Source organism: Oncorhynchus keta, chromosome 36, assembly GCF_023373465.1.
Source record: "Oncorhynchus keta strain PuntledgeMale-10-30-2019 chromosome 36, Oket_V2, whole genome shotgun sequence".
Taxonomy (NCBI): domain Eukaryota; kingdom Metazoa; phylum Chordata; class Actinopteri; order Salmoniformes; family Salmonidae; genus Oncorhynchus; species Oncorhynchus keta.
In genome coordinates this window covers 8281619-8304881 of record NC_068456.1, presented here as the reverse complement: position 1 = coordinate 8304881, position 23263 = coordinate 8281619, and the positions used below count along the sequence as shown (strand labels likewise).

General features: G+C 43.0%; 1 protein-coding gene across 1 annotated transcript in view; it reads right to left on the bottom strand.

Annotated features, from left to right (window-relative positions):
- Window positions 1–4114: 4114 nt before the first annotated feature.
- Window positions 4115–23263, bottom strand: part of LOC118369554 (serine/threonine-protein kinase 32C-like) — a 142318-nt gene continuing 123169 nt past the window's right edge. The window contains exons 9-12 of the mRNA XM_035754043.2: window positions 16982–17107; window positions 15640–15768; window positions 14644–14711; window positions 4115–6826 (exon numbers count right to left, since the gene is read on the bottom strand). Coding sequence (XP_035609936.1) covers window positions 6631–6826; window positions 14644–14711; window positions 15640–15768; window positions 16982–17107 — 519 coding nt within the window. The 3' untranslated portion in view covers window positions 4115–6630. The remainder of the gene's footprint in view (window positions 6827–14643; window positions 14712–15639; window positions 15769–16981; window positions 17108–23263) is intronic.

The following is a 23263-nucleotide window of genomic DNA, read 5'->3' as shown; positions in this document are numbered from 1 at the left end:
TATAGCTCAGTATTTGAATTATTTATATGGTCATTTTTGCTAATTCTTTTCAAGGGTGTGATTTATTTCAGACCCCACTGCATGTGTGTGTACATACATACATACATACATACATACATACATACATACATACATACATACATACATACATACATACATACATACATACATACATACATACATACATACATTGCATTCGTACAGTATTCAGACCCATTGACTAAGTTTTTGATACGTTACAGCCTTATTAAAAAAATGATTTAATTGTTCCCCCCCCCATCAATCTACCCCATAATGACAAAGCAAAAATAGGTTTTTAGACGTTTACTTAAAAAATGTAAACTGAAATATCACATTTACAAAAGTATTCAGACCCTTTACTCAATACTTTGTTGAAGCACCTTTGAGAGTCCTTTAGGTGCCGAGACTTCTTGTGTATGACGCTACAAGCTTAGAACACGTGTATTTAGGGAGTTTCTCCCATTCTTCTCTGCAGATCCTCTCAAGCTCTGTCAGGTTGGATGGGGAGCTTCGGTGCACAGCTATTTTCAGGTCTCTCCAGAGATGTTTAATCGGGTTCTTCAGGTCTCTCCAGTGATGTTTGATTGGGTTCAAGTCCGGTATCTGGCTGGGCCACTCAAGGACATTCAGAGAAGCCACTCCTGCGTTGTCTTGGCTATGTGCTTAGGGTCGTTGTCCTATTGGAAGGTGAACCTTCACCCCATCTGAGGTCCTGAGCTCTCTGGACCAGGTTTCTTTCAAGGATCTCTCTTTCCCTCAATCCTGACTAGTCTCCCAGTCCCTGCCGCTGAAAAACATCATGATGCTGCCACCACCATGCTTCACCGTAGGGATGGTGACAATTTCCTCCAGATGTGACACTTGGCATTCAGGCCAAAGAGTTCAATCCAGAGAATCTTGTTTCTCATGGTCTGAGAGTCCTTTAGGTGCCTTTTAGCAAACTCCAAGCGAACTCTCATGTGCCTTTTACTGAGGAGTGGCTTCCATCTGGCCACTCTACCATAAAGGCCTGATTGGTGGAGTGCTGCAGAGATGGTTGTTCTTCTGGAAGGGTCTCCCATCTCCACAGAGGAACTCTGGAGCTCTGTCAGTGTGACCATCAGGATCTTGGTCACCTTCCTGACCAATGCCCTTCTCCACCGATTGTGCAGTTTGGCCGGGCAGACAGCTCTAGGAAGTGTTTTGGTGGTTCCAAACTTCTTCCATTTAAGAATGATGGAGGCCACTGTGTTCTTGGGGACCTTCAATGCTGCAGAAATGTTTTGGTACCCTTCTCCAGATCTGTGCCTCGACACAATCCAGTCTCTGAGCTCTATGGACAATTCCTTTTACCTCATGGCTTGGTTTTTGCTCTGACATCCACTGTCAACTGTGAGATCTTACATAGACAAGTGTGTGGTTTTCCAAATCATGTCCAATCAATTGAATTTACCACAGGTGGACTCCAATCACATTGTAGAAACATCTCAAGGATGATCAATGGAAACAGGATGCACCGGAGCTCAATTTCAAGTCTCATAGCAAATGGTCTGAATACTTATGTAAATAAAGGTATTTCTGTTTTTAATACATTTGCAAAAATGTCTAAAAACCTGTTTTCGCTTTGTCGTTATGGGGTATTGTGTGTAGATTTGAGGAAAAACAACTATTTAATCGATTTTAGAATAAGGCTGTAACTTAACAAAATGTGGAACAAGTCAATGGGTCTGAATACTTTCCAAATACACTGTGTGTGTGTGTGTGTGTGTGTATACACACACTACTGATCAAAAGTTTTAGAATACCTCCTCAGTCGGGTTTTTCTTTATTTGTACTATTTTCTGCATTGTACAATAATAGTGAAAGACATCAAAACTGCGAAATAACACATATGGAATAATGTAGTAACCAAAAAAAGTGTTAAACAAATCAAAATATATTTTATATTTGAGATCATTCAAATAGCCACCCTTTGCCTTGATGACAGCTTTGCACACGCTTTCTCTAAACCAGCTTCATGAGGTAGTCACCTGGAATGCATTTTAATTAAGAGGTGTGCATTCTTCAAAGTTAATTTGTGGAATTTCTTTCCTTCTTAATGAGTTTAAGCCAATCAGTTGTGTTGTGACAACGTATGGGGGTAATATAGAAGATATCCCTATTTGGTAAAATACCAAGTCCATATTATGGCAAGAACAGCTCAAATAAGCAAAGAGAAATGACAGTCCTTCATTACGATAAGTCATGAAGGTCAGTCAATCCGAAAAATGTCAAGAACTTTGAAAATATCTTCAAGTGCAGTCGCAAAAACCATCAAGCGCTATGATGAAACTGGCTCTCATGAGGACCGCTACAGGAATGGAAGACCCAGAGTTAACTCTGCTGCAGAGGATAGTTTCATTAAAGTTATCAGCCTCAGAAGTTGCAGTCCAAATAAATGCTTCACACAGTTCAAGTAACAGAAAAATCTCAGCATCAACTGTTCAGAGGGGACTGTGAATCAGGCCTTCATTGTCAAATTGCTGCAAAGAAACCACTACTAAAGGACACCAATAATAAGAAGAGACTTGCTTGGGCAAAGAAACACGAGCAATGGACATTAGACTGATGGACATTTTTCCTTTGCCCTGGAGATATTTTGTTCCAACCGCCATGTCTATGTGAGACGTGGTGTGAGTGAACGGATGATCTCTGCATATATGGTTCCCATAGTGAAGCATGGTGGAGGAGGTGTGATGGTGTGGGGGTGCTTTTCTGGTGACACTGTCTGTGATTTATTTAGATTTCAAGGCACACTTAACCAGCATGGCTACCACAGCATTCTGCAGCGATACGCCATCCCATCTGGTTTGGACTTAGTCCCACTATCATTTACTTTCAACAGGACATCTAGTCTTGAAGGAGTTCCCACATATGCTGAGCACTTGCTGCCTGCTTTTCCTTCACTCTGTGGTCCAACTGATCCTTAACCATCTCAATTGGGTTGTGGTTGGGTGATTATGGAGGCCAGGTAATCTGATGCAGCACTCCATTACGCTCCTTGGTCAAATAGCCCTTACACCACCTGGAGGTGTGTTGGGTCATTGTCCTGTTGAAAAACAAATTATAGTCCCACTAAGCGCAAACCAGATGGGATGGTGTATCGCTGCAGAATGCTGTGGTAGCCATGCTGGTTAAGTGTGCTTTGAATTCTACAATTCTAAACCAGCAAAGCACCCACACACCGTCACACCAACTCCTCCATGCTTCACGGTGGGAACCACACATGCAGAGATCATCTGTTCACCTACTCTGTGTCTCACAAAAACACACCGGTTGGAACACAAAATCTCAAATTTGAACTCATCAGACCAAAGGACAGATTTCCACTGGTCTAAAGTCCATTGCTCATGTTTCTTGGCCCAAGTAAGTCTGTTCTTATTGTTGGTGTCCTTAAGTAGTGGTTTCTTTGCAGTAATTCGACCAGGCCTGAAGGCCTGATTCACACAGTCTCCTCTGAACAGTTGATGTTGATGTGTCTGTTGAAGCACTTATTTAGGCTCTAATCTGAGGTGCAGTTAACTCTAATGTTAACTCTAATGAATTTATCCTCTTCAGCAGAGGTAACTCTCGGTCTTCCTTTCCTCTGCGGTCCTCATGAAAGCCAGTTTCATCATAGAGCTTGATGGTTTTTCTGACTACACTATCCACTATTATTATTATCACTATTATATTACTTCACTATTATTCTACCATAAAGAAAATAGTACAAATAAGGAAAAACCCTGGAATGAGTAGGTATGTCCAAACTTTTGACTGGTACTGTATATGTATGTATGTTATTTAGCAGCAATTTAAGACTTTTCACATAGCCAAGACCATCTAAGGGCATACTTAAAAACTGCCCCAAACCTTTGGGCTTATACCTTTTCCATATACATAACTAAGCACATAAAACTCTAACTTACCCACATTGGAGCATAATTACTGACATATTAAAACATCCATTTAAGGAAGGAAAAGCCTGTGCACTTGAACATATTCTTAAGACAAACTACGGGATGTCAAAAGTTACTGCATACAATCTAAAATATTATACCATCCGTTTAACACTGGGAATAAATGATTTGTACAGTTGTAGGAGGTCGTAAATCTTGTTTTTAGTAAACCTAAACATCACATAGACAGGCAAACAGGGCAGGGCTACACTGATTGGACGAGGCGAAAGTCAAGGTATGCTACTGCCATAGACTTAGTTAGACGACTCATCTTGGTATCTATCCCATTATAGCGTCTGAGAGCATGGGCATCGCCATTGAAGTGGTCAAATTTCTTCTTCTTTTGTGTTTGAAAAAATGCATACAGCTTATATTAGTGATTTACCACCACCTGCAGTGCAGGAGTCCTGAACCAAATATTGTGTGTAATTTATTTATTGTGGCCACTAATGGCATCGATACAGTTTAATTAAAGCCATTTACCAACCAGGTAATCCAATTTGAAGTAGAAGCAAATGCTCTGATTATTAACTTATTGCTCCCAAGCATAGGAATCCCCACCCAGTTGACTACTTTAAAATTGAGGAAGCCCTCAATAGCAATGTCCATGAAAAAACAGATTATTGCCAAGTAAAGATCTCTATCCATCTCTATGGCCGAAGCTTGCATGTGCACATACTGTAAGCCATGCAAACCCTAGCATTTGGCTCTCCTACAAAATCAGAATAAAACCTTGAATAGAGGTACATGCAGGGTGCGAGACACTATCGCTGTAGTTAATGCGCTTATTTTTATAGGAAAACTGCATTTTTCCCACCTCACCTTTAAGAGGCATCTTGATTTTTTATTATATAATTAAATGCTATTTAATTCCTCCCAAAAAACATTCATTTATCTATAATCACAATAAAATGGTTGTATACAAATGATAGTATTTTCACTTGCTGAAGAAACAGTGGTTCTAAGCACAACAGAGAGGAAACATACATTCACACACTCAAAGTTCCTAAGAAATGGCTATGCAAATGGTAGAAAAGCTTTGGCATATGTGCCTACAAGTTGTGCCTGCACACTTGGAAATAAGATCAGTACAATGTATGAAGGTTTGGCTTCATACAACTCTTAATTTAGTAACATTTACGTTAATTTAGTAAGAAGTCCCACATAAAACTGTGGAGAGTTAGGCTAGTCTATTTACACGTGTTACTTTGTTAGGCCTTAGGGTTTTAAGGCGGACTATGCTACATGTTCCCAGATGCCCATGCTGAGAGTAAATGGCACCACCTTAAATGTACCACTGTCTCTACTAGGGGAAAGTTTCAACTACACAACTCAAAACACTGCCCAATGATAACTTTCTATATGAAGTGATCGAGACAATCATATTTGAGAGACAATTGTCAAATTCCACTAGGTTGTAGCTATTGTTGTCTATTAAAGGATAATGTAGCTATTCAAAAGAAGTTGATCATTTCTGATCCATAGAAATAGAATGACTAGAACGACTGATCCCCTGTTAGTGACAAGGTTTGTGTTTAACAGGTAAGAACTGAAGCAGTACGAGCATATAGCCCACAATGGAACAGTGTGAGAAGAACAGCATCTTGGCAACAGTCACAGAGATCGATGGTGAGGGAAACCTTCCATTTACACCGCAGTTCGGAAATCTAACACCGTAGGGGAATATGTTTTGGTGGAGGTGCGTAATCGCTGTAGGAAAATCAAACTGGCATGCTGATGCATAATGTAGATATAATTACGTGTGATGAATGGCTATTGATTAACAATCAACACCATTTAAAGTGGTTTTACAGTATTGAACTAGTGATTTATTTACACTTGCAAAACCTCCTTATCCTTAATGGCCCATACAGTATTATATGCTAATAAGCCTCACACTCTGCGACTGGAAACAGTATTAACCTCTTAAAGTCTCTATCCACTGCACTACCTTAGAAATAGAATCACATAGAACATAGTAATATAATAGTAATCCTATTTCTATGTGCACTACACTGTATATTGGCAGTGTGATACAATTATATATTATCATTGAAATGAAAGGCATTTGGGGAAGGTAACCCAACAGTACTATTGTAGTTCCGAATAGGGTGCACAGAGAGAATGAGAGGGATTGAAAGAGCTACACAGGCAAAGAAAACAAAGAGTGCCTAACTCTATTTGAATAATTCAGCATGTGAGTTTGCAGTGGGAGCTACATCTAGTCGAGGTTGAAAGAGCAGGGAGGCTCTGCTAAAATATATCTTACACTCTTAAACCTGGCTCCTATTGCTCTGTATGTCATCAGGCTCATGTACTGTGTCTGTGGCTACTGCTGCTTGTTATCCCCTCTCGTAATGATACCTTACCTTCATGCTATACTGTACGTTGCATAGAAGAGAGTTAGCGCTTACTCTAGGGGCGTGAAGGGCAGGACCGCTCTGGAACCTGCAGTCCCATTCATGCCTTAACGATGGATGCTACAGAAGACGAAATAGGGGAGCCATTTTGTGTCCTGCTGTGTATTGTTGTTCTGCTGTGTGTCCCTGTTCCCACAGTCATCATGGCTACATAGGAGAGGTTAAAGTATCTATAGGCATGGTTACACACACACACACACCAGCCTGTGAGACCACCAGGTGGCGGTGCGGTGCTAGGAGCTTCCAGGAGAGGAGCAGACCGAGCCGCACATGCTCAGTTTGGAGGAGGACTCAGGTTCGGGTTCGGGATCCTCATCCTCTGTGCCTCCCTCAGCCTCTCCGGATCCGTCTCCATCACCATCATCACCCCCCTCGGCAGCTCCTTCACACTCCCCTCCCTCTGCACCCTCCTCCTGACTCTTTTTCAACCTGAGAGACAGATGCAGACACACGCACCAACACACACACACAAACACAGACAGACGGAATAGAGAAAAAAGCTAATTCGTGATTAAAATACATAGTGGGAGTCTAAAGACTATGATATACTCTCTGTTCAGAAATGATGCCCAAGTAGTAAAAATAGAACTCAAGCTCCATTAATTACAGCAATAAAGAAACTCCATTTGCCATGCAGGAAGAATTCCAAATTATGCTGCAATCTCAGACACTGGTAAATAATGAATGGGGTATTAATTTAGATCAGGGCTGAACCAATATTCTCTCCCTCATGATCACAGAGCAGTCCCATATAGGGCTGTGGCAGTTACGAAATTTCATCAGCCGGTGATTGTCAAGCAAATAACTGTCGGTCTCAAGGTAATTGACCGTTAATTAACATAAACACATTTAGCATCTGCTGGCTTCCACACATAGCCTACAAGCCATTTTAAAACGTCTAATAAATCCATGTAACATACAGTAGCAGTCAAAAGTTTGGACACACCTACTCATTCCAGGGTTTTCATTTATTTTTACTAATTACATTTTAGAATAATAGTGAAGACATCAAAACGGTGAAATAACACATATGGAATCATGTAGTAACCAAACATGTGTTAAACAAAACTAAATATATTTTGATGACCACTTTGCAGAATACTTGGTGGTTTTTGAGGCCGGTTTGGTTTTGGTTTAACTTCTTCGAGATAGGGGGCGCTCTTTTAATTTTTGGATAAAAAACATTCCCGTTTTAAACAAGATATTTTGTCACGAAAAGATGCTGTAATTGACGGCTTTGGAAAGAAAAAACTGACGTTTCCAAAACTGCAAAGATGTTATCTGTGAGTGCCCCAGAACTAATGCTACAGGCGAAACCAAGATGAAGTTTCATACAGGAAATGCCCCAGATTCTGAAGGCGCTGTGTTCCAATGTCTCCTTATATGGCTGTGAATGCGCCAGGAATGAGCCTGCCCTTTCTGTCGTTTCCCCAAGGTGTCTGCAGTACTGTGACGTATTTGTAGGCATATCATTGGAAGATTGACCATAAGAGACTACATTTACCAGGTGTCCGCCCGGTGTCCTACGTCAAAATTATTGCGTAATCTCCAGGTCCATGCGTGGTCCATGCGCGTTCCATTTCTTCAGAGGAGAAACTAAACTGCCACGAATGACTTATCATCGAATAGATATGTGAAAAACACCTTGAGGATTGATTCTAAACAACGTTTGCCATGTTTCTGTCGATATTATGGAGTTAATTTGGAAAAAAGTTTGCGTTTTAATGACTTAATTAGAGAATCACCAGCAGCAAGAGCGACATCATTGATGTTTTCAGAGAAGAGAGTCGGCCCGAGAATTGAACCCTGTGGCACCCCCATAGAGACTGCAAGAGGTCCGGACCACAGACCCTCCAATTTGACACACTAAACTCGGTCTGTGAAGTATTTGGTGAACCAGGTGAGGCAGTCATTTGAGAAACCAAGGCTGTTGAGTCTGCCGATAAGAATGTGGTGATTGGAGTCGAAAGCCTTGGCCAGGTTGATGAATACAGCTGCACAGTATTGTCTCTTATCGATGGCGGTTATGATATCGTTTAGTACCTTGAACATGGCTGAGGTGCACCCATGACCAGCTCGGAAACCAGATTGCATAGCGGAGAAGGTACGGTGGAATTCCAAATGGTCAGTGATCTGTTTGTTAACTTGGCTTTCGAAGACCTTAGAAAGGCAGGGTAGGATATATATAGGTCTGTAGCAGTTTGGGTCTAGAGTGTATCCCCCTTTAAAGAGGGGGATGACCGCGGCAGCTTTCCAGTCTTTAGGGATCTCAGATGATACGAAAGAGATTGAACAGGCTAGTAATAGGGACTGCAACAATTTCGGCAGATAATTTTTCGAAAGAGAGGGTCCAGATTGTCTAGCCTGGCTGATTTGTAGGGGTCCAGATTTTGCAGCTCTTTCAGAACATCAGCTATCTGGATTTGGGTGAAGGAGAAATGGGGGAGGCAATAACAAATACCTAGGTGTCTGGTTAGACTGTAAACTCTCCTTCCAGACTCATATTAAGCATCTCCAATACAAAATTAAATCTAGAATCTGCTTCCTATTTCACAACAAAGCATCCTTTACTCATGCTGCCAAATATACCCTTGTAAAACTGACTATCCTACTGATCCTCGACTTCAGCGATGTAATTTACAAAATAGGCTCCAACACTCTAATCAGTAAATTGGATGCAGTCTATCAAAGTGCCATCCGTTTTGTCAACAAAGCCCCATGTACTACCCACCACTGCGACCTGTATGCTCTCGCTGGCTTGCCCTTGCTTCATATTCATCGCCAAACCCACTGGCTCCAGGTCATCTATAAGTCTTTGCTAGGTAAAGCCCCACTTTATCTCAGCTCACTGGCCACCATAGCAGCACCCACACATGCTCCAGCAGGTAAATTTCACTGGTCACCCCAAAAGCCAATTCCTCATTTGGCTGCCTTTCCTTCCAGTTCTCTGCTGCCAATGACTGGAACGAACTGCAAAATCACTGAAGCTGGAGACTCATATCTCCCTTACTAACTTTAAGCACCAGCTGTCAGAGCAGCTCATAGATCACTGCACCTGTACTTAGCCCATCCAACTACCTCATCCCCATATTGTAATTAATTTATTTATTTTGCTCCTTTGCACCCCAGTATCTCTACCTTCACATTCATCTTCTGCACATCTATCACTCCAGTGTTTAATTGCTATATTGTAATTATTTTGCCACTATGGCCTATTTATTGCCTTACCTTCCTTAATCCTACCTCATTTGCACACACTGTATATAGACTTTTTCTATTGTATTATTGACTGTATGTTTGGTTATTCCATGTGTAACTCTGTGTTGCTGTTTGTGTTGCACTGCTTTGCTTTATCTTGGCCAGGTCGCAGTTGTAAATGAGAACGTGTTCTCAACTAGCCTACCTGGTTAAAAAATATGAAAGAAATCAAATAAAACTTTACACAGAGATCTGCTGAACCAGATGAACAGAGAGATTTTCCACCCTCACCCGGATGCAATGGCCTACCCTGTGAGAGGTTAAATCTGGATGTGACAGGCCTGCTTCCAGGAGTCATTAAGACTATCCAGAGTGCTAAGAGCCCTTCTAGACACTCACTGTATGGAAATAAGTTTTAGAGAAGTGGTTTGTCCAAAAATAGATCATCCCTTACCAATACTCAGTATCCAAGGTTTTATGCTTTCTGCTGGACCTTTTAGACAGAGAGGAGGCTTTTTTTCCCACTGTTAAGGTCTACCTTGCCCCTATCCCAGCCTGTCATATAACCTTCAACAAGAACATGGTGGGAAAACACCCCACGGTATGTTGTTTTATCATTTTTTGTATTTAACTAGGCAAGTCAGTTAAGAACAAATTCTTATTTTCAATGACGGCCTAGGAACAGTGGGTTAACTGCCTGTTCAGGGGCAGAACGACAGATTTGTACCGTGGCAGCTCGGGGATTTGAACTTGCAACCTTTCTGTTACTAGTCCACTAGTCCACTAGGCTACCCTGCCGCCCCAGGGGGTTATGAAGGGGGTGCCTTGCATATGACCAGTTACCAAGCTTTTACTCCTGGCAAGGGAATCTCTTGTGCTTGAGGCTTTCATAGCCTTTTGTTTCCTGCAGGAAAGCGTATTGTTGAAATTCAGTTGAAGTCGGAAGTTTACATACATTTACATTTAAACTCAGTTTTTCACAATTCCTGACATTTAATCCTAGTAAAAATTCCTTGTCTTAGGTCAGTTAGGATCACCACTATTTTAAGAATGCGAAATGTCAGAATAATAGTAGAGAGAATGATTTATTTCAGCTTCCATTTCTTTCATTGCATTTCCGGTGGGTCAGAAGTTTACATACACTCAATTAGTATTTGGTAGCATTGCCTTTAAATTGTTTAACTTGGGGGTCAAATGTTTGGGTGAATTTTGGCCCATTCCTCCTGGCAGAGCTGGTGTAACCGTGTCAGGTTTGTAGGTCTCCTTGCTCGCACACCCTTTTTCAGTTCTGCCCACAAATGTTCGATACGATTGAGGTCAGGGCTTTGTGATGGCCACTCCAATACCTTGACTTTGTTGTCCTTAAAACATTTTGCCACAACTTTGGAAGTATGCTTGGTGTCATTGTGCTTTTGGAAGACCCATTTGCGACCAAGCTTTAACTTCCTGACTGATGTCTTGAGATTTTGCTTTAATATATCCACATAATTTTCCTCTCTCAGGATGCCATCTATTTTATGAAGTGCACAATTCCCTCCTGCAGCAAAGCACCTCCACAACATGATGCTGCCACCCCCGTGCTTCATGGTTGGGATGGTGTTCTTCGGCTTGTAAGCCTCCCCCTTTTTCCTCCAAACATAACAAGGGTCATTATGGCCAAACAGTTCTATTTGTGTTTCATCAGACCAGAGGTCAAAAGTAAGATTTTCATCCCCATGTGCAGTTGCAAACCTTATTCTGGCTTTTTTTATGGCAGTAATGGAGCAGTGGCTTCTTCCTTGCTGGGCAGCCTTTCAGGTTATCTCGATATAGGACTCATTTTACTGTGGATATAGATACTTTAGTACCTGTTTATTCCAGCATCTTCACAAGGTCCTTTGCTGTTGTTCTGGGATTGATTTTCACTTTTCGCACCAAAGTACATTCATCTCTAGGAGACAGAATGCGTCTCCTTCCTGAGCAGTATGACAGCTGCGTGGTCCCATGGTGTTTATATCCTTGCATACTACCTTCAGGAGTTTGGGCATTACTCCCAAGGATGAACCAGACTTGTGGAGATCTGCAATTGTTTTCTGAGGTCTTGGCTGATTTCTTTTGATTTTCCCATGATGTCAAGCAAAGAGACACTGAGTTTGAAGGTAGACCTTGAAATACATCTACATCTCCAATTGACTCAAATGATGTCAATTAGCCCAGCAGAATCTTCTAAAGCCATGGCATCATTTTCTGGGATTTTCCAATCTGTTTAAAGGCACAGTCAACTTAGTGTATGTAAACTTCTGACCCACTGGAATTGTGATACAGTGACTTTTAAGTGAAATAATCTGTATGTTTAACAATTGTAGGAAAAATTACATGTGTCATGCACAAAGTAGATGTCCTAACCGACTTGCCAAAACTATAGTTTGTTAACAAGAAATGTGTGGAGTGGTTGAAAAACAAGTTTTAATGACTCCATGTAAACAGACTTCAACTGTATATCTCTTCTTTACGACGCCATTACTGGTCTCCCTTACACCTTCACGCACCTTCAGTTCACCATCCGTGCCTACAGTTTCCCTAGCGCTTTTCCCCCCTAGGTTACCTTGTTGCCCAACCCCGCTAAGGTTAGTGGCAATTACAATTGTCCCCCCTTGGAGCTTGTGGCTTTCCACCCGCCGCCTTTCCCATCAGAAATGCAGTGTAGACATTGTAAATGTTGTAAATGACTTATGTAGCTGGAAACAGCTGATGTTTTATGGAATATCTACATAGGCGTACAGAGGCCCATTATCAGCAACCATCACTCCTGTGTTTCAATAGCACGTTGTGTTAGTTGATCCAAGTTTATCATTTTAAAAGGCTAATTGATTATTAGAAAACCCTTATGCAATTATGTTAGCACAGCTGAAAACTGTTGTCCTGATTAAAGAAGCAATAAAACTGGCCTTCTTTAGACTAGTTGAGTATCTGGAACATCAGCATTTGTGGGTTCGTTTACAGGCTCAAAACGGCCAGAAACAAAGAACTTTGAAACTTGTCAGTCTATTCTTGTTCTGAGAAATGAAGGCTATTCCATGCGAGAAATTGCCAAGAAAAGGAAGATCTCGTACAACGCTGTGTACTACTCTCTTCACATAACAGCGCAAACTGGCCCTAACCAGAATAGAAAGAGGAGTGGGAGGCCTCATATACAGTGCCTTCAGAAAGTATTGACTCATTGACTCATTCCAAATTTTGATGTGTTACAGCCTGAGTTAAAACATTTATTGCATAGATTTTCTTTCTCACCCATCTACACACAATACCCTAGATTTTATTACCTAATTTACATAAGTATTCACACCCGAGTCAATACTTTGTAGGAGTCTTTTTGGGTATGTCTAAGAGCTTTGCACACCTGGATTGTACAATATTTCCCCATTATTCTTTCTAAAATTCTTCAAGCTGTGTCAAGTTGATTGTTGATCATTGTTATTCAATGTTGTTTTGGTAAACAACTCCAGTGTAGATTGGACTTTGTGTTTTAAGTTATTGTCCTACTTAAATGTGGATTTGTCTCTCAGTTGCTGTTGAAAAGCAGACAAAACCAGGTTTTCCTCTAGGATTATCCTAATAAAAACTCCCTAGTACAGGGCCTCCCGGGTGGCGCAGTGGTTAAGGGCGCTGTACTGCAACACCAGCTGTGCAACCAGAGACCCTGGGTTCGCACTCCTGTGGCGGGCCGGGCGCAGTGCACGCTAACCAAGGTTGCCAGGTGCACGGTGTTTCCTCCGACACATTGGTGCGGCTGGCTTCCGGGTTGGATGCGCGCTGTGTGGGTTGGTTGGGTTGTGTATCGGAGGACACATGACTTTCAACCTTCGTCTCTCCCGAGCCCGTACGGGAGTTGTAGCGATGAGACAAGATAGTAGCTACTAAACAATTAAATTGGGGAGAAAAAAGGGGTACAAAAATAAAATTAGTAATAATTAATAATAATAATTAATAATAATACAAATTTAAAAAACTCCCTCGTACTTGCTGATGACAACACGATGCAGCCACCACCATACTTGAAAATATGAAGTGTGGTACTCAGTAACGTGTTGTGTTGGATTTGCCCAAAACATAACACTTTGTATTCAGGAATAAAAGTGCATTTCTTTGAAGGATTACTTAAGTACTTTGTTGCAAACAGGCTTCCTTCTTTTCACTCTGTCATTTAAGTTACAATGTTGTTGATCCATCCTCAGTTCTCATATCACAACAATTAAACCCTGTAACTGTTTTAAAATCACCATTATAGTGAAGGAGCAGTTTCCTTCCTCTTCGGCAACTGAGTTAGGAACGACACGTAGTGACTGGGTGTAAGCTGAATTAATACTTAACCATGCTCAGATGGATATTCAGAGTCTGTTTTTTTTATACACATCTACAAATCGGTGTCCTTCTTTGAGGCATTGAAATAGCTCCCTGGTCTTTGTAGTTGAATCTGTGCTTGAAATTCAATACTCAATTGAGGGACCTTACAGATAATTGTATGTTAACCACTATAATTGAACACAGAATGAGTCCATGAAACTTACTATGTGATTTGTTGAATACTTAGACATTTCAGCTTCACATTTGTTATTAATTTGAAAAATGTTCTTCAAACAACATTCCACTTCGACATTATGGGGTATTGTGTGTAGATCAGTGACACAAAATCTACATTTGATCAATTTTATATTAAGGCTGTAACAACAAAATGTGGAAAAAGTAAAGCAGTGTGAATCATTTATGGCACTACAGAGCTAAGAATGATGTAATATTAATATGTTTTGTATTCGTCTCCCAGGTTCAGTAATTGGTTCTGCGTTTATATAATCTTAGTATATTATTATAGAGCTAACAATGCTTGGGTCAGGTGAAACAAACATTTATAAATATCTATTCACGTCGTGTGTGTCAGGTATCATATAGTCCTTATGTAGGTGGTATCTCAGTCTCATGCATACCACTTTTTAAAAAAAGCATTCCACGAAGGTTTAACATTAATATGTTTTGATTTGTCTCCAGGCGAAGGGTTTGGTTTGTGGTCTTACTTCTCGCGGTTGAAGATCATGAACTCTGACTGCACGACTTCAAGGCACTCCTGTAGGTAGTCGTTCTCCTGAGGGCAGTGAAGGAAAGAGAATAGCCATTATCATCATCACCCGCACAGGTCGACAATGATGAAGTACGAGATCAACCTCACCTCAATCAATCACCAGTGAGACCTGAAAGATTACAAACACCCCCTTCTTCCCTCTTTTAAATCACGCCCAGTGATATGTTTGTGTGCGTTCCCTGAAATTGGTTGTTTGGCACAGGACAAAAATAGAAGCTCATATTTCCGAAAGCACTTGGAGGCATGACATCACCACTGATGGCTTCATAATTTAATCATCTAGGTAATAACTGAGCCCCCTCGCACACAAGAAGACTGCTCAGGCCCGGAGTAAGATGGGGGCCTATTGTTAGAAGATACAAGCTTTACTGCTTTTACAGCGCCCAGAGATCACTCTTGATAACACCGAAGGTCGACTTTAATAATGTGGTGCTCGTAATGAGGGGCTTGGCCAATGAAAACCTGGCACAGCTCATACATATGGATTGTCTAAAATCCATGTTAAATAATGGCCGCAATCACAGATAAGGTGGATTTCTTATAATACTGTAATCATGTAAGAAAATAACCGGCCTTTAAGACAAAGAGATTCATGATATTCATGAAATGAAGGGAGAAAAATAACAACTGGGGAAGAGGAGGCAACAGACTGCCCTCGGTGTAAACCAGATCTGCCACACTGTCCTAGCACTATTTAACATTTTTTGGGGCAACATAGAACATTTCTAATTGGACAAATTCAGGAAGTCCCTCCATGTTTCCTTCCATTTGGTTGACTTGTCTGTATTCTGTTTGTACATTGTCTATTGCTGGCAGCACCTATTCCCTAAGTCAAATTCTGGGTATGTGTTAAATGTACTTGGCGAATAAAGTGATTCTGATTAACATGACCCAGGTACAGTCAGTAGTGACTGGTTGATGTGACACTCACAGACTGGGAATCCTTGCTGGCTTCCCGTGACCTGTTTTTGGCCAGCCTCTTCTTCTTCTTGTGGAGGGGACGAGATTCTAGTATCATCTCCTCCAGCTCAAAGGTGGGGTCGCAATGCAGACGGCCCTTCTGTGGAACCAAGACACATACACAGTACACTAATGAATAACTATATACCTAAATCCAGACACACACACACACCCCCCCACACACACACACACACACACACACACATGCAAACACCACGCACACAAAAACATATTACAGACTCCACAGCATGAATAAAATGGACTAGCATAGTTTATTGGCTTCAATAGACTTATTATAGTTATTTATATGTATTTATTTCAGTACAGTGAAGTGCTTAACTTGCAAACCCTAGCCAACAGTGCAGTATTCAATATAAAAAAGTAATAGTAATAAGAGAGGAAGCTATTTATGGGTTGCACAACTGTCCCTCGGTCGTGTCGGTTGCCTTTGTTATCAACGTTCTACAGACACCACAGCAGTATTGATGCTCAAAAGTAGAACCAGGGCTAATGACTGTTTAGTCTAAATTACACTATAGGGGCTTGGGATGACGATGCCATTGCTAAAGTAGACACATTTAGTAGGAAACAACTTTGCCATCATCATCACGTTGTCAATATACTTTAGACGGCTGGCAACGTTGTCATTAGCGAGCAAAGTTAATAAAAAATAGCTAGCAATGCTAATGTTAGCTAGCTAAAATCTGGAGGTCTACCCTTAATCTTAGCTAGCTAGCTAACGTTATAATGCATCTAAAGTCCATCTAAAGTCAATCATTTAAATGATGACAAAAGGTTTTCCTACTAATTATTTGCCTTCTTTTGAAATGTAATGTGTTTTCAAGCCACAGTAATGCACTTTAGACCAAATCTTCATCAGCGCCCAATGAGGATGCATTGAGTAGAATGCTCAGTTGAACATCCGTCCTAAAACGAACGTTCAAAACAATATTGTGACGCAAATTGCAACCCATGAATATACAAGGTCAGTGCCAGTACCACATGTATAATGTGCAGGGATACTGGAGTATTAGAGGTAGATATGTACAGGGATTAAATAATAATAGAAATAATAACAGCGAAACAAATACTGGACATTTCACAGAATGTAATACGTGTGAGAGACTGGATTATGTATAAGACTACATGTGTACGTTTATGTGTCTGAATAAATGAACAAGATGAGATAATGTAGTTAATCTTATATACGGTATGTGTGAAGTGTGAATCAGTGTTTACAGTCCATAAAAAGGTGAAAACACAGCACACTGCATTCTATGCTCCCATGTGATAGATTTACGGTCCATACTTACGTTAGGGACAAAGCCAGCCTCTATCTTCTTCTCGTACACAGCGTCCCAGTTGATGTCAGAGAGGTAGGGAGCCGTCTGCATGTGAGACAGGCTGGAGAAACGATGCTCTGGGTTCACCGTCAGCAGCTGGGAGACACACACACACAGATTATACTATACATCATTTAGTTCCATTAAAGTCTCAAACACTATCACCTCTACATTATCCACTACATTGCTTTCTAATTTCTCCGCAGGGATTAATGAAGTCGTATTGAATTGAAAAACCTTATGGCTTGTGACTAAACAGGTTGAATGTTCAAATCAGATCCAATAATCTAGGGAGTATCGACATTAGGGGGCACTCTTAAATCAGCCACAGTCTTACAGTACAGGGATCCACCCCGATTAGCATACATTTAATTAGATAAGGATTGAGATCATTGTCAGGGATACAATAAACTTGTATCAATAGTATTGTATCTACAATGAAGGGAAATCTAGGGTATTTACGAAACCCCGGTTCTATGATAATATGAGATAGACGTCTCACATATGGGGATTCGCTCTAGCAGATTCACAAAATGAAGAACCAAATCGCAGCATCTTTTGGAGACAGGCGGGTAAAATTGGAGAAGAGGTGAGCCCCTCCCCGCCTTATAAGGCGCAACTCGCCCCGCCTCTGGTCATTCTCAAGCATGCCTCTCATCCAAATGAAAGGAGGATGAAGGCACTCTTAATATAATTCCTTTATTTGTATGGCATGTTCAATGGAAACAAAGTTTAAAAACTCATGCCTCTCTTCCTTGCGAGCATGGAAATACAGTGAGTCATCTCACTCACATTATCACAAAACCAGGGTGGCCCAACATGCCGCATTGTAAATCTCTTGCTAAGAGATGCATTTGAACAGTGCCCAAGAGGTAACCATACCTTTGGTGGAATGAGGGCTGGGTAGGTTACTTTCTAAATGTAATCCGTTACAACTACTAGTTATAGTTATGTTACTAGTTACGTCCAAAATTGTAATCAGTAAAGTTACTTTTGGATTACCCAAACTCAGTAAGATAAACTGATAACTTTCAGTTACTTTTGAATTACTTTCCCCTTAAGAGGCATCAGAAGAAGACAAAAAGCATCCATCAAACGCATTTGACATGTCATCATAGTGGTCTTGTACTTGCGGTCAGACTCGCTCAGGACGAACAAACTTAAATTTGTGCCTTTTTCCAATGCTGAATTGAATGTCATTGAGAAAACAGAAAGGTGTCATAATGTATCTTGAATCTAAAAGTATCCCAAAAGTAATCATCTAGTTTTTCAAAAGTATATGTAATCTGAATACAATATTTTTGCCTGTAAACATAACTGATTACAAGAAAACGGTACCTGTTATCAGTTACTCTTCAACCCTGACTGCAAACCCTTGCTATTATAAGGCAATACAATAGCCTCCACTGTCCAATGGGATAGCTGTTGACAAGAGAGGGGCCCACTCGAAGAGTTGGTCACTCTTTCGACATGCTCTCGTTCTTTCAAAGCATTGGACATAAATGGTGGAGACGCTCTTCTTCCGTAGAAGTGAAAGGTGGCTGCTGGAAAGCCATAAGCTCTAAGAAGAGACCATTTTAATTGCCTCTGACCTTAGGCATAAAGGCGGGGATGGGTAACAATGTTACCTTGGATAACACGGGGCAAACTGTAGGCACGAATGGTGGACTGACAAATCATGCAGGTCACTCACTTGCTTTGCTGATGTAAGGTCAGTCACTAAAGCTGTTTTAAAGGAGAGATATTTCATCTCCACACTATCCAGCGGCTTAAAAGGCTGCTGCAAAATTGCCTCAAGCACAATAGACAGGTCCTAAGATGGTGCTAAAGGCTTGGAAACTGGGCAGAAGCAACGCGCTCCCTTCCATAAAACGACATAACCGAGGGCGTATCCCTACTATGTTACTGTCCAAGCCTATATGACAGGCCGAGATAGCAGTTAAATAGACCTTAACCAGTGGAAAATGAAAATGTCTTCCCTCTGCCTAAAATGTCCTGCAAGAAGCATAAAACCTTGGATACTGAGCATCGGTAAGGAATTATCTGAAGGCTATTGTTCACACCACTTCTCAAAAACGCACAACTTGTTTCCATACAGTGAGCGTGTCGAAGAGGCCCTTGAACTCTGGATAGTCTCAATGATTCCGATTGGCAAGCCCGTCGCATCCTCTCACGGGCCAGGCCCAGAGGGCCATCATTTCTGGGTGAGGGTGGAAAACATCTTTATTCACTTTGGATCAAAAGATCCTAATGGTAGCAGCCTGGGCTTATTGTAAAGCAGGAGAGTTGAGCTTCCATGGCCATCGAGTGGCTATCGAGAGGAGGGATACGCCTTGTTCCCTCACTCTGTCCAGAGTGGGGAGTATCAAGCAGAGAGGAGGAAAAGCGTAAATCATCACCCTTGGCCAAGGAGGTGTCAGTGGGTCCAACCCCAGTGGTGCATCTCCTGCTAGGAACAACGGACAGTGTGTGTGTCTTTGTTCGATGCGAAGAGATCTACAGTGACTAGATCGTGTATCTCCCAGATCTGGTTCACCACCTGGGGATGGAGTCTCCAATCCCCGTAAAGTGGATTCCCTCTGGACAATAAGTCTACTCCTACATTCAGTACACCCAGGAAATGAGTTGCGCATAACGGGAAGAGGTGAGCTCTCTTCTATTCTCAGTAGTCCTAGCGGTACAACTGAGATGGGGGACGCAATCAATCCCAGCACTCAGAGGCAGGTTTTGAGCGTGACCGAGTGGGAGAGGCACTATCGGAACGACGTGATGTGGTTGTCCAATAGCGTAGCCCGATGAAAGAGAGAATCCTTGCCTGACAACTCAAACTGAATTAATCTGCTGCTCTATCATTCGCTACATACTTCAGTCTGAGACTGAAGTTGTTTGTGGTGACGTCAAAATGAGCGGTGTTGTACAAATCAGCGATTTAGTCATCTCTAACCAATCAGAGTAATAAAGCCAATGACGAATTTTCAGTCATCTTCTTCCATGATAATAGGCTAACGTTTGGCCGGTGAGATGGGTTAAAAGGGAAGTCATGTCGCATACCGCTTTCTCCTGTGTTGGGGCTGCATCCACACACTTGCTGAACGTTTGTGGAGCTAGTGCTCGCCCGAAGGGGACAGCGAGGTATTCGCAGGCTGTGCCTTGAAAGGAAAACCTGAGAAACTTCCCGTGTGCTGGCAGAATACTTATGTGAAAATAAGCATTGAGTAACATCGCCTCGACGAATAGAGCGAGACAGCACTTTGAGCGTAAGAATACGAAACGTGTACTTTCTCAGATAGCTGTTGAAGTAGGTCCAGAATGGGGTGAATGATCATTTGCCTTTTTGCCTCAGGTGCTTGTGAATGCGCTGAAGGAGAGCTGTGGCACGGGGGACACTTGGGGGCAGGCCAGAACATGTAGTGACTTGTTTGCTGCCCCTCTCTACAGCTGGGAACGCACCCCTAGGTCAGGTGACCCTTCTTCCCAGGGGAATCAGGTGGATGGGACCTGGATGCGGTAGCAGCGAAGGACCACATCACCCCACTGTCGGCCTCTGTAAGGGGAACCAAGTGGTGGGTTCGCAGCCTGCTGTGTCGGCTGGGGGTTTTGCACTGTTAAAAAACCCTGGTGCCAGTGTGATGCCCTCTACCTGCCACGAAAAATCCCTGGTGCCAGTGTGATGCCCTCTACCTGCCACGTAAAAACCCGGGTGCCAGTGTGATGCCCTCTACCTGCCACGTAAAAACCCTGGTGCCAGTGTGATGCCCTCTACCTGCCACGTAAAAACCCTGGTGCCAGTGTGATGCCCTCTCCCTGCCACGTAAAAACCCTGGTGCCAGTGTGATGCCCTCTACTTGCCACGTAAAAACCCTGGTGCCAGTGTGATGCTCTCTACCTGCCACGTAAAAACCCTGGTGCCAGTGTGATGCTCTCTACCTGCCACGTAAAAACCCTGGTGCCAGTGTGATGCCCTCTACCTGCCACGTAAAAAACCCTGGTGCCAGTGTGATGCCCTCTACCTGCCACGTAAAAACCCTGGTGCCAGTGTGATGCCCTCTACCTGCCACGTAAAAACCCTGGTGCCAGTGTGATGCCCTCTACCTGCCACGTAAAAACCCTGGTGCCAGTGTGATGCTCTCTACCTGCCACGTAAAAACCCTGGTGCCAGTGTGATGCCCTCTACCTGCCACGTAAAAACCCTGGTGCCAGTGTGATGCCCTCTACCTGCCACGTAAAAACCCTGGTGCCAGTGTGATGCCCTCTACCTGCCACGTAAAAACCCTGGTGCCAGTGTGATGCCCTCTACCTGCCACGTAAAAACCCCCTGATGTGCCACGTAAAAACCCAGTGTGATGCTCTCTACCTGCCACGTAAAAACCCTGGTGCCAGTGTGATGCTCTCTACCTGCCACGTAAAAACCCTGGTGCCAGTGTGATGCCCTCTACCTGCCACGTAAAAAACCCTGGTGCCAGTGTGATGCCCTCTACCTGCCACGTAAAAACCCTGGTGCCAGTGTGATGCCCTCTACCTGCCACGTAAAAACCCTGGTGCCAGTGTGATGTCCTCTACCTGCCACGTAAAAACCCTGGTGCCAGTGTGATGCCCTCTACCTGCCACGTAAAAACCCTGGTGCCAGTGTGATGCCCTCTACCTGCCACGTAAAAACCCGGGTGCCAGTGTGATGCCCTCTACCTGCCACGTAAAAACCCTGGTGCCAGTGTGATGCCCTCTACCTGCCACGTAAAAACCCTGGTGCCAGTGTGATGCCCTCTCCCTGCCACGTAAAAACCCTGGTGCCAGTGTGATGCCCTCTACTTGCCACGTAAAAACCCTGGTGCCAGTGTGATGCTCTCTACCTGCCACGTAAAAACCCTGGTGCCAGTGTGATGCTCTCTACCTGCCACGTAAAAACCCTGGTGCCAGTGTGATGCCCTCTACCTGCCACGTAAAAAACCCTGGTGCCAGTGTGATGCCCTCTACCTGCCACGTAAAAACCCTGGTGCCAGTGTGATGCCCTCTACCTGCCACGTAAAAACCCTGGTGCCAGTGTGATGCCCTCTACCTGCCACGTAAAAACCCTGGTGCCAGTGTGATGCTCTCTACCTGCCACGTAAAAACCCTGGTGCCAGTGCGTTGCCCTCTCTACATCCGTCAATGGCTCCTCTAATGAATGTGCAGCAGACACGTAAAACATCTGGAAGATGGAGAGGGAAATGCGCTCTGTCTTCCCAGGAAGAGAAGTGTCGGCCTGTGATGCAGCATTGGGCATGAGGTCATTGGCCAGTGACGGCTCAACTACCTGGGGCTTGCTTGTGACGCTAGCTACCACCGGAGACTGAGGAGTAGAAAACTATTTATACTCTAAGCAAAACTTTCCTCTCGGTCAGTACTCAACACTATCAACAGGAGCTGAGGTCCTATGTTCTGCAGCTTTAACCTCACGGTTTCGCCTGAGAACAGTTCAGTAGGAGACAGTGATCTAGTCGCACTGAGGAGAGCTTCTCCAACAGACGCTGTGATTGGTTCTTCAGTTAGTGAATCTTCTAGAGTGAATCCCCATTTGTGAGACATCGAAACAATTATTTGAAATAGAACAGCTGTTAAGTTTCGCCGTGGGATAGCTTAACATAAACCTAGGAGAAATGATTTTGGGATGTAGTTCGGTTGCCATGTTAACCATATCTCTCCCACTCTGAAAATTCAGACGAGTCATTTCTCCCAGAGGGCTGGTTAGGTCCGTCTAGGTGGGGTTCAGACATGGTAATCGATCCGCAGCCAAGCGGAAGATACAGATGCCATCGCCCTGGAGCCTCGTTGGCTCTGACTGGAGCAGACACGCACAGATTAGAGAGTAGTCCCTCACTACTCTGACTCCCTGCCACTCCATTTGTCTCTCATCGTCCTTATATCTCTAAATCTCTCCCTCTGTTCCCCTCGGCCTCAGGAAACTCTCCCTCCATCCACTTTCACCTCAACTACTTTTGTGAGCCCCCCCCAATGTCTTCTGACCACTGACTCGACTCTCTACTCCACTGTAGACTTTCCACTGTAGACTTTCCACTGTAGACTTTCCCCTGACAACTCTCCCCTCTACAGCAGCCCATCTCTCCACTTCTGCCCCTCATCTCCTCTCCTCACTTTTACTCTCCTTTCCTCTGCTCGCCGCTCTTCTTGGACCCCAGTAAGACTAGCTGTTGCTATTGGCATCGACTAATGGGGATTGTAATAAATCAAACATCGAAATCCCCTCCGCTCATCTTT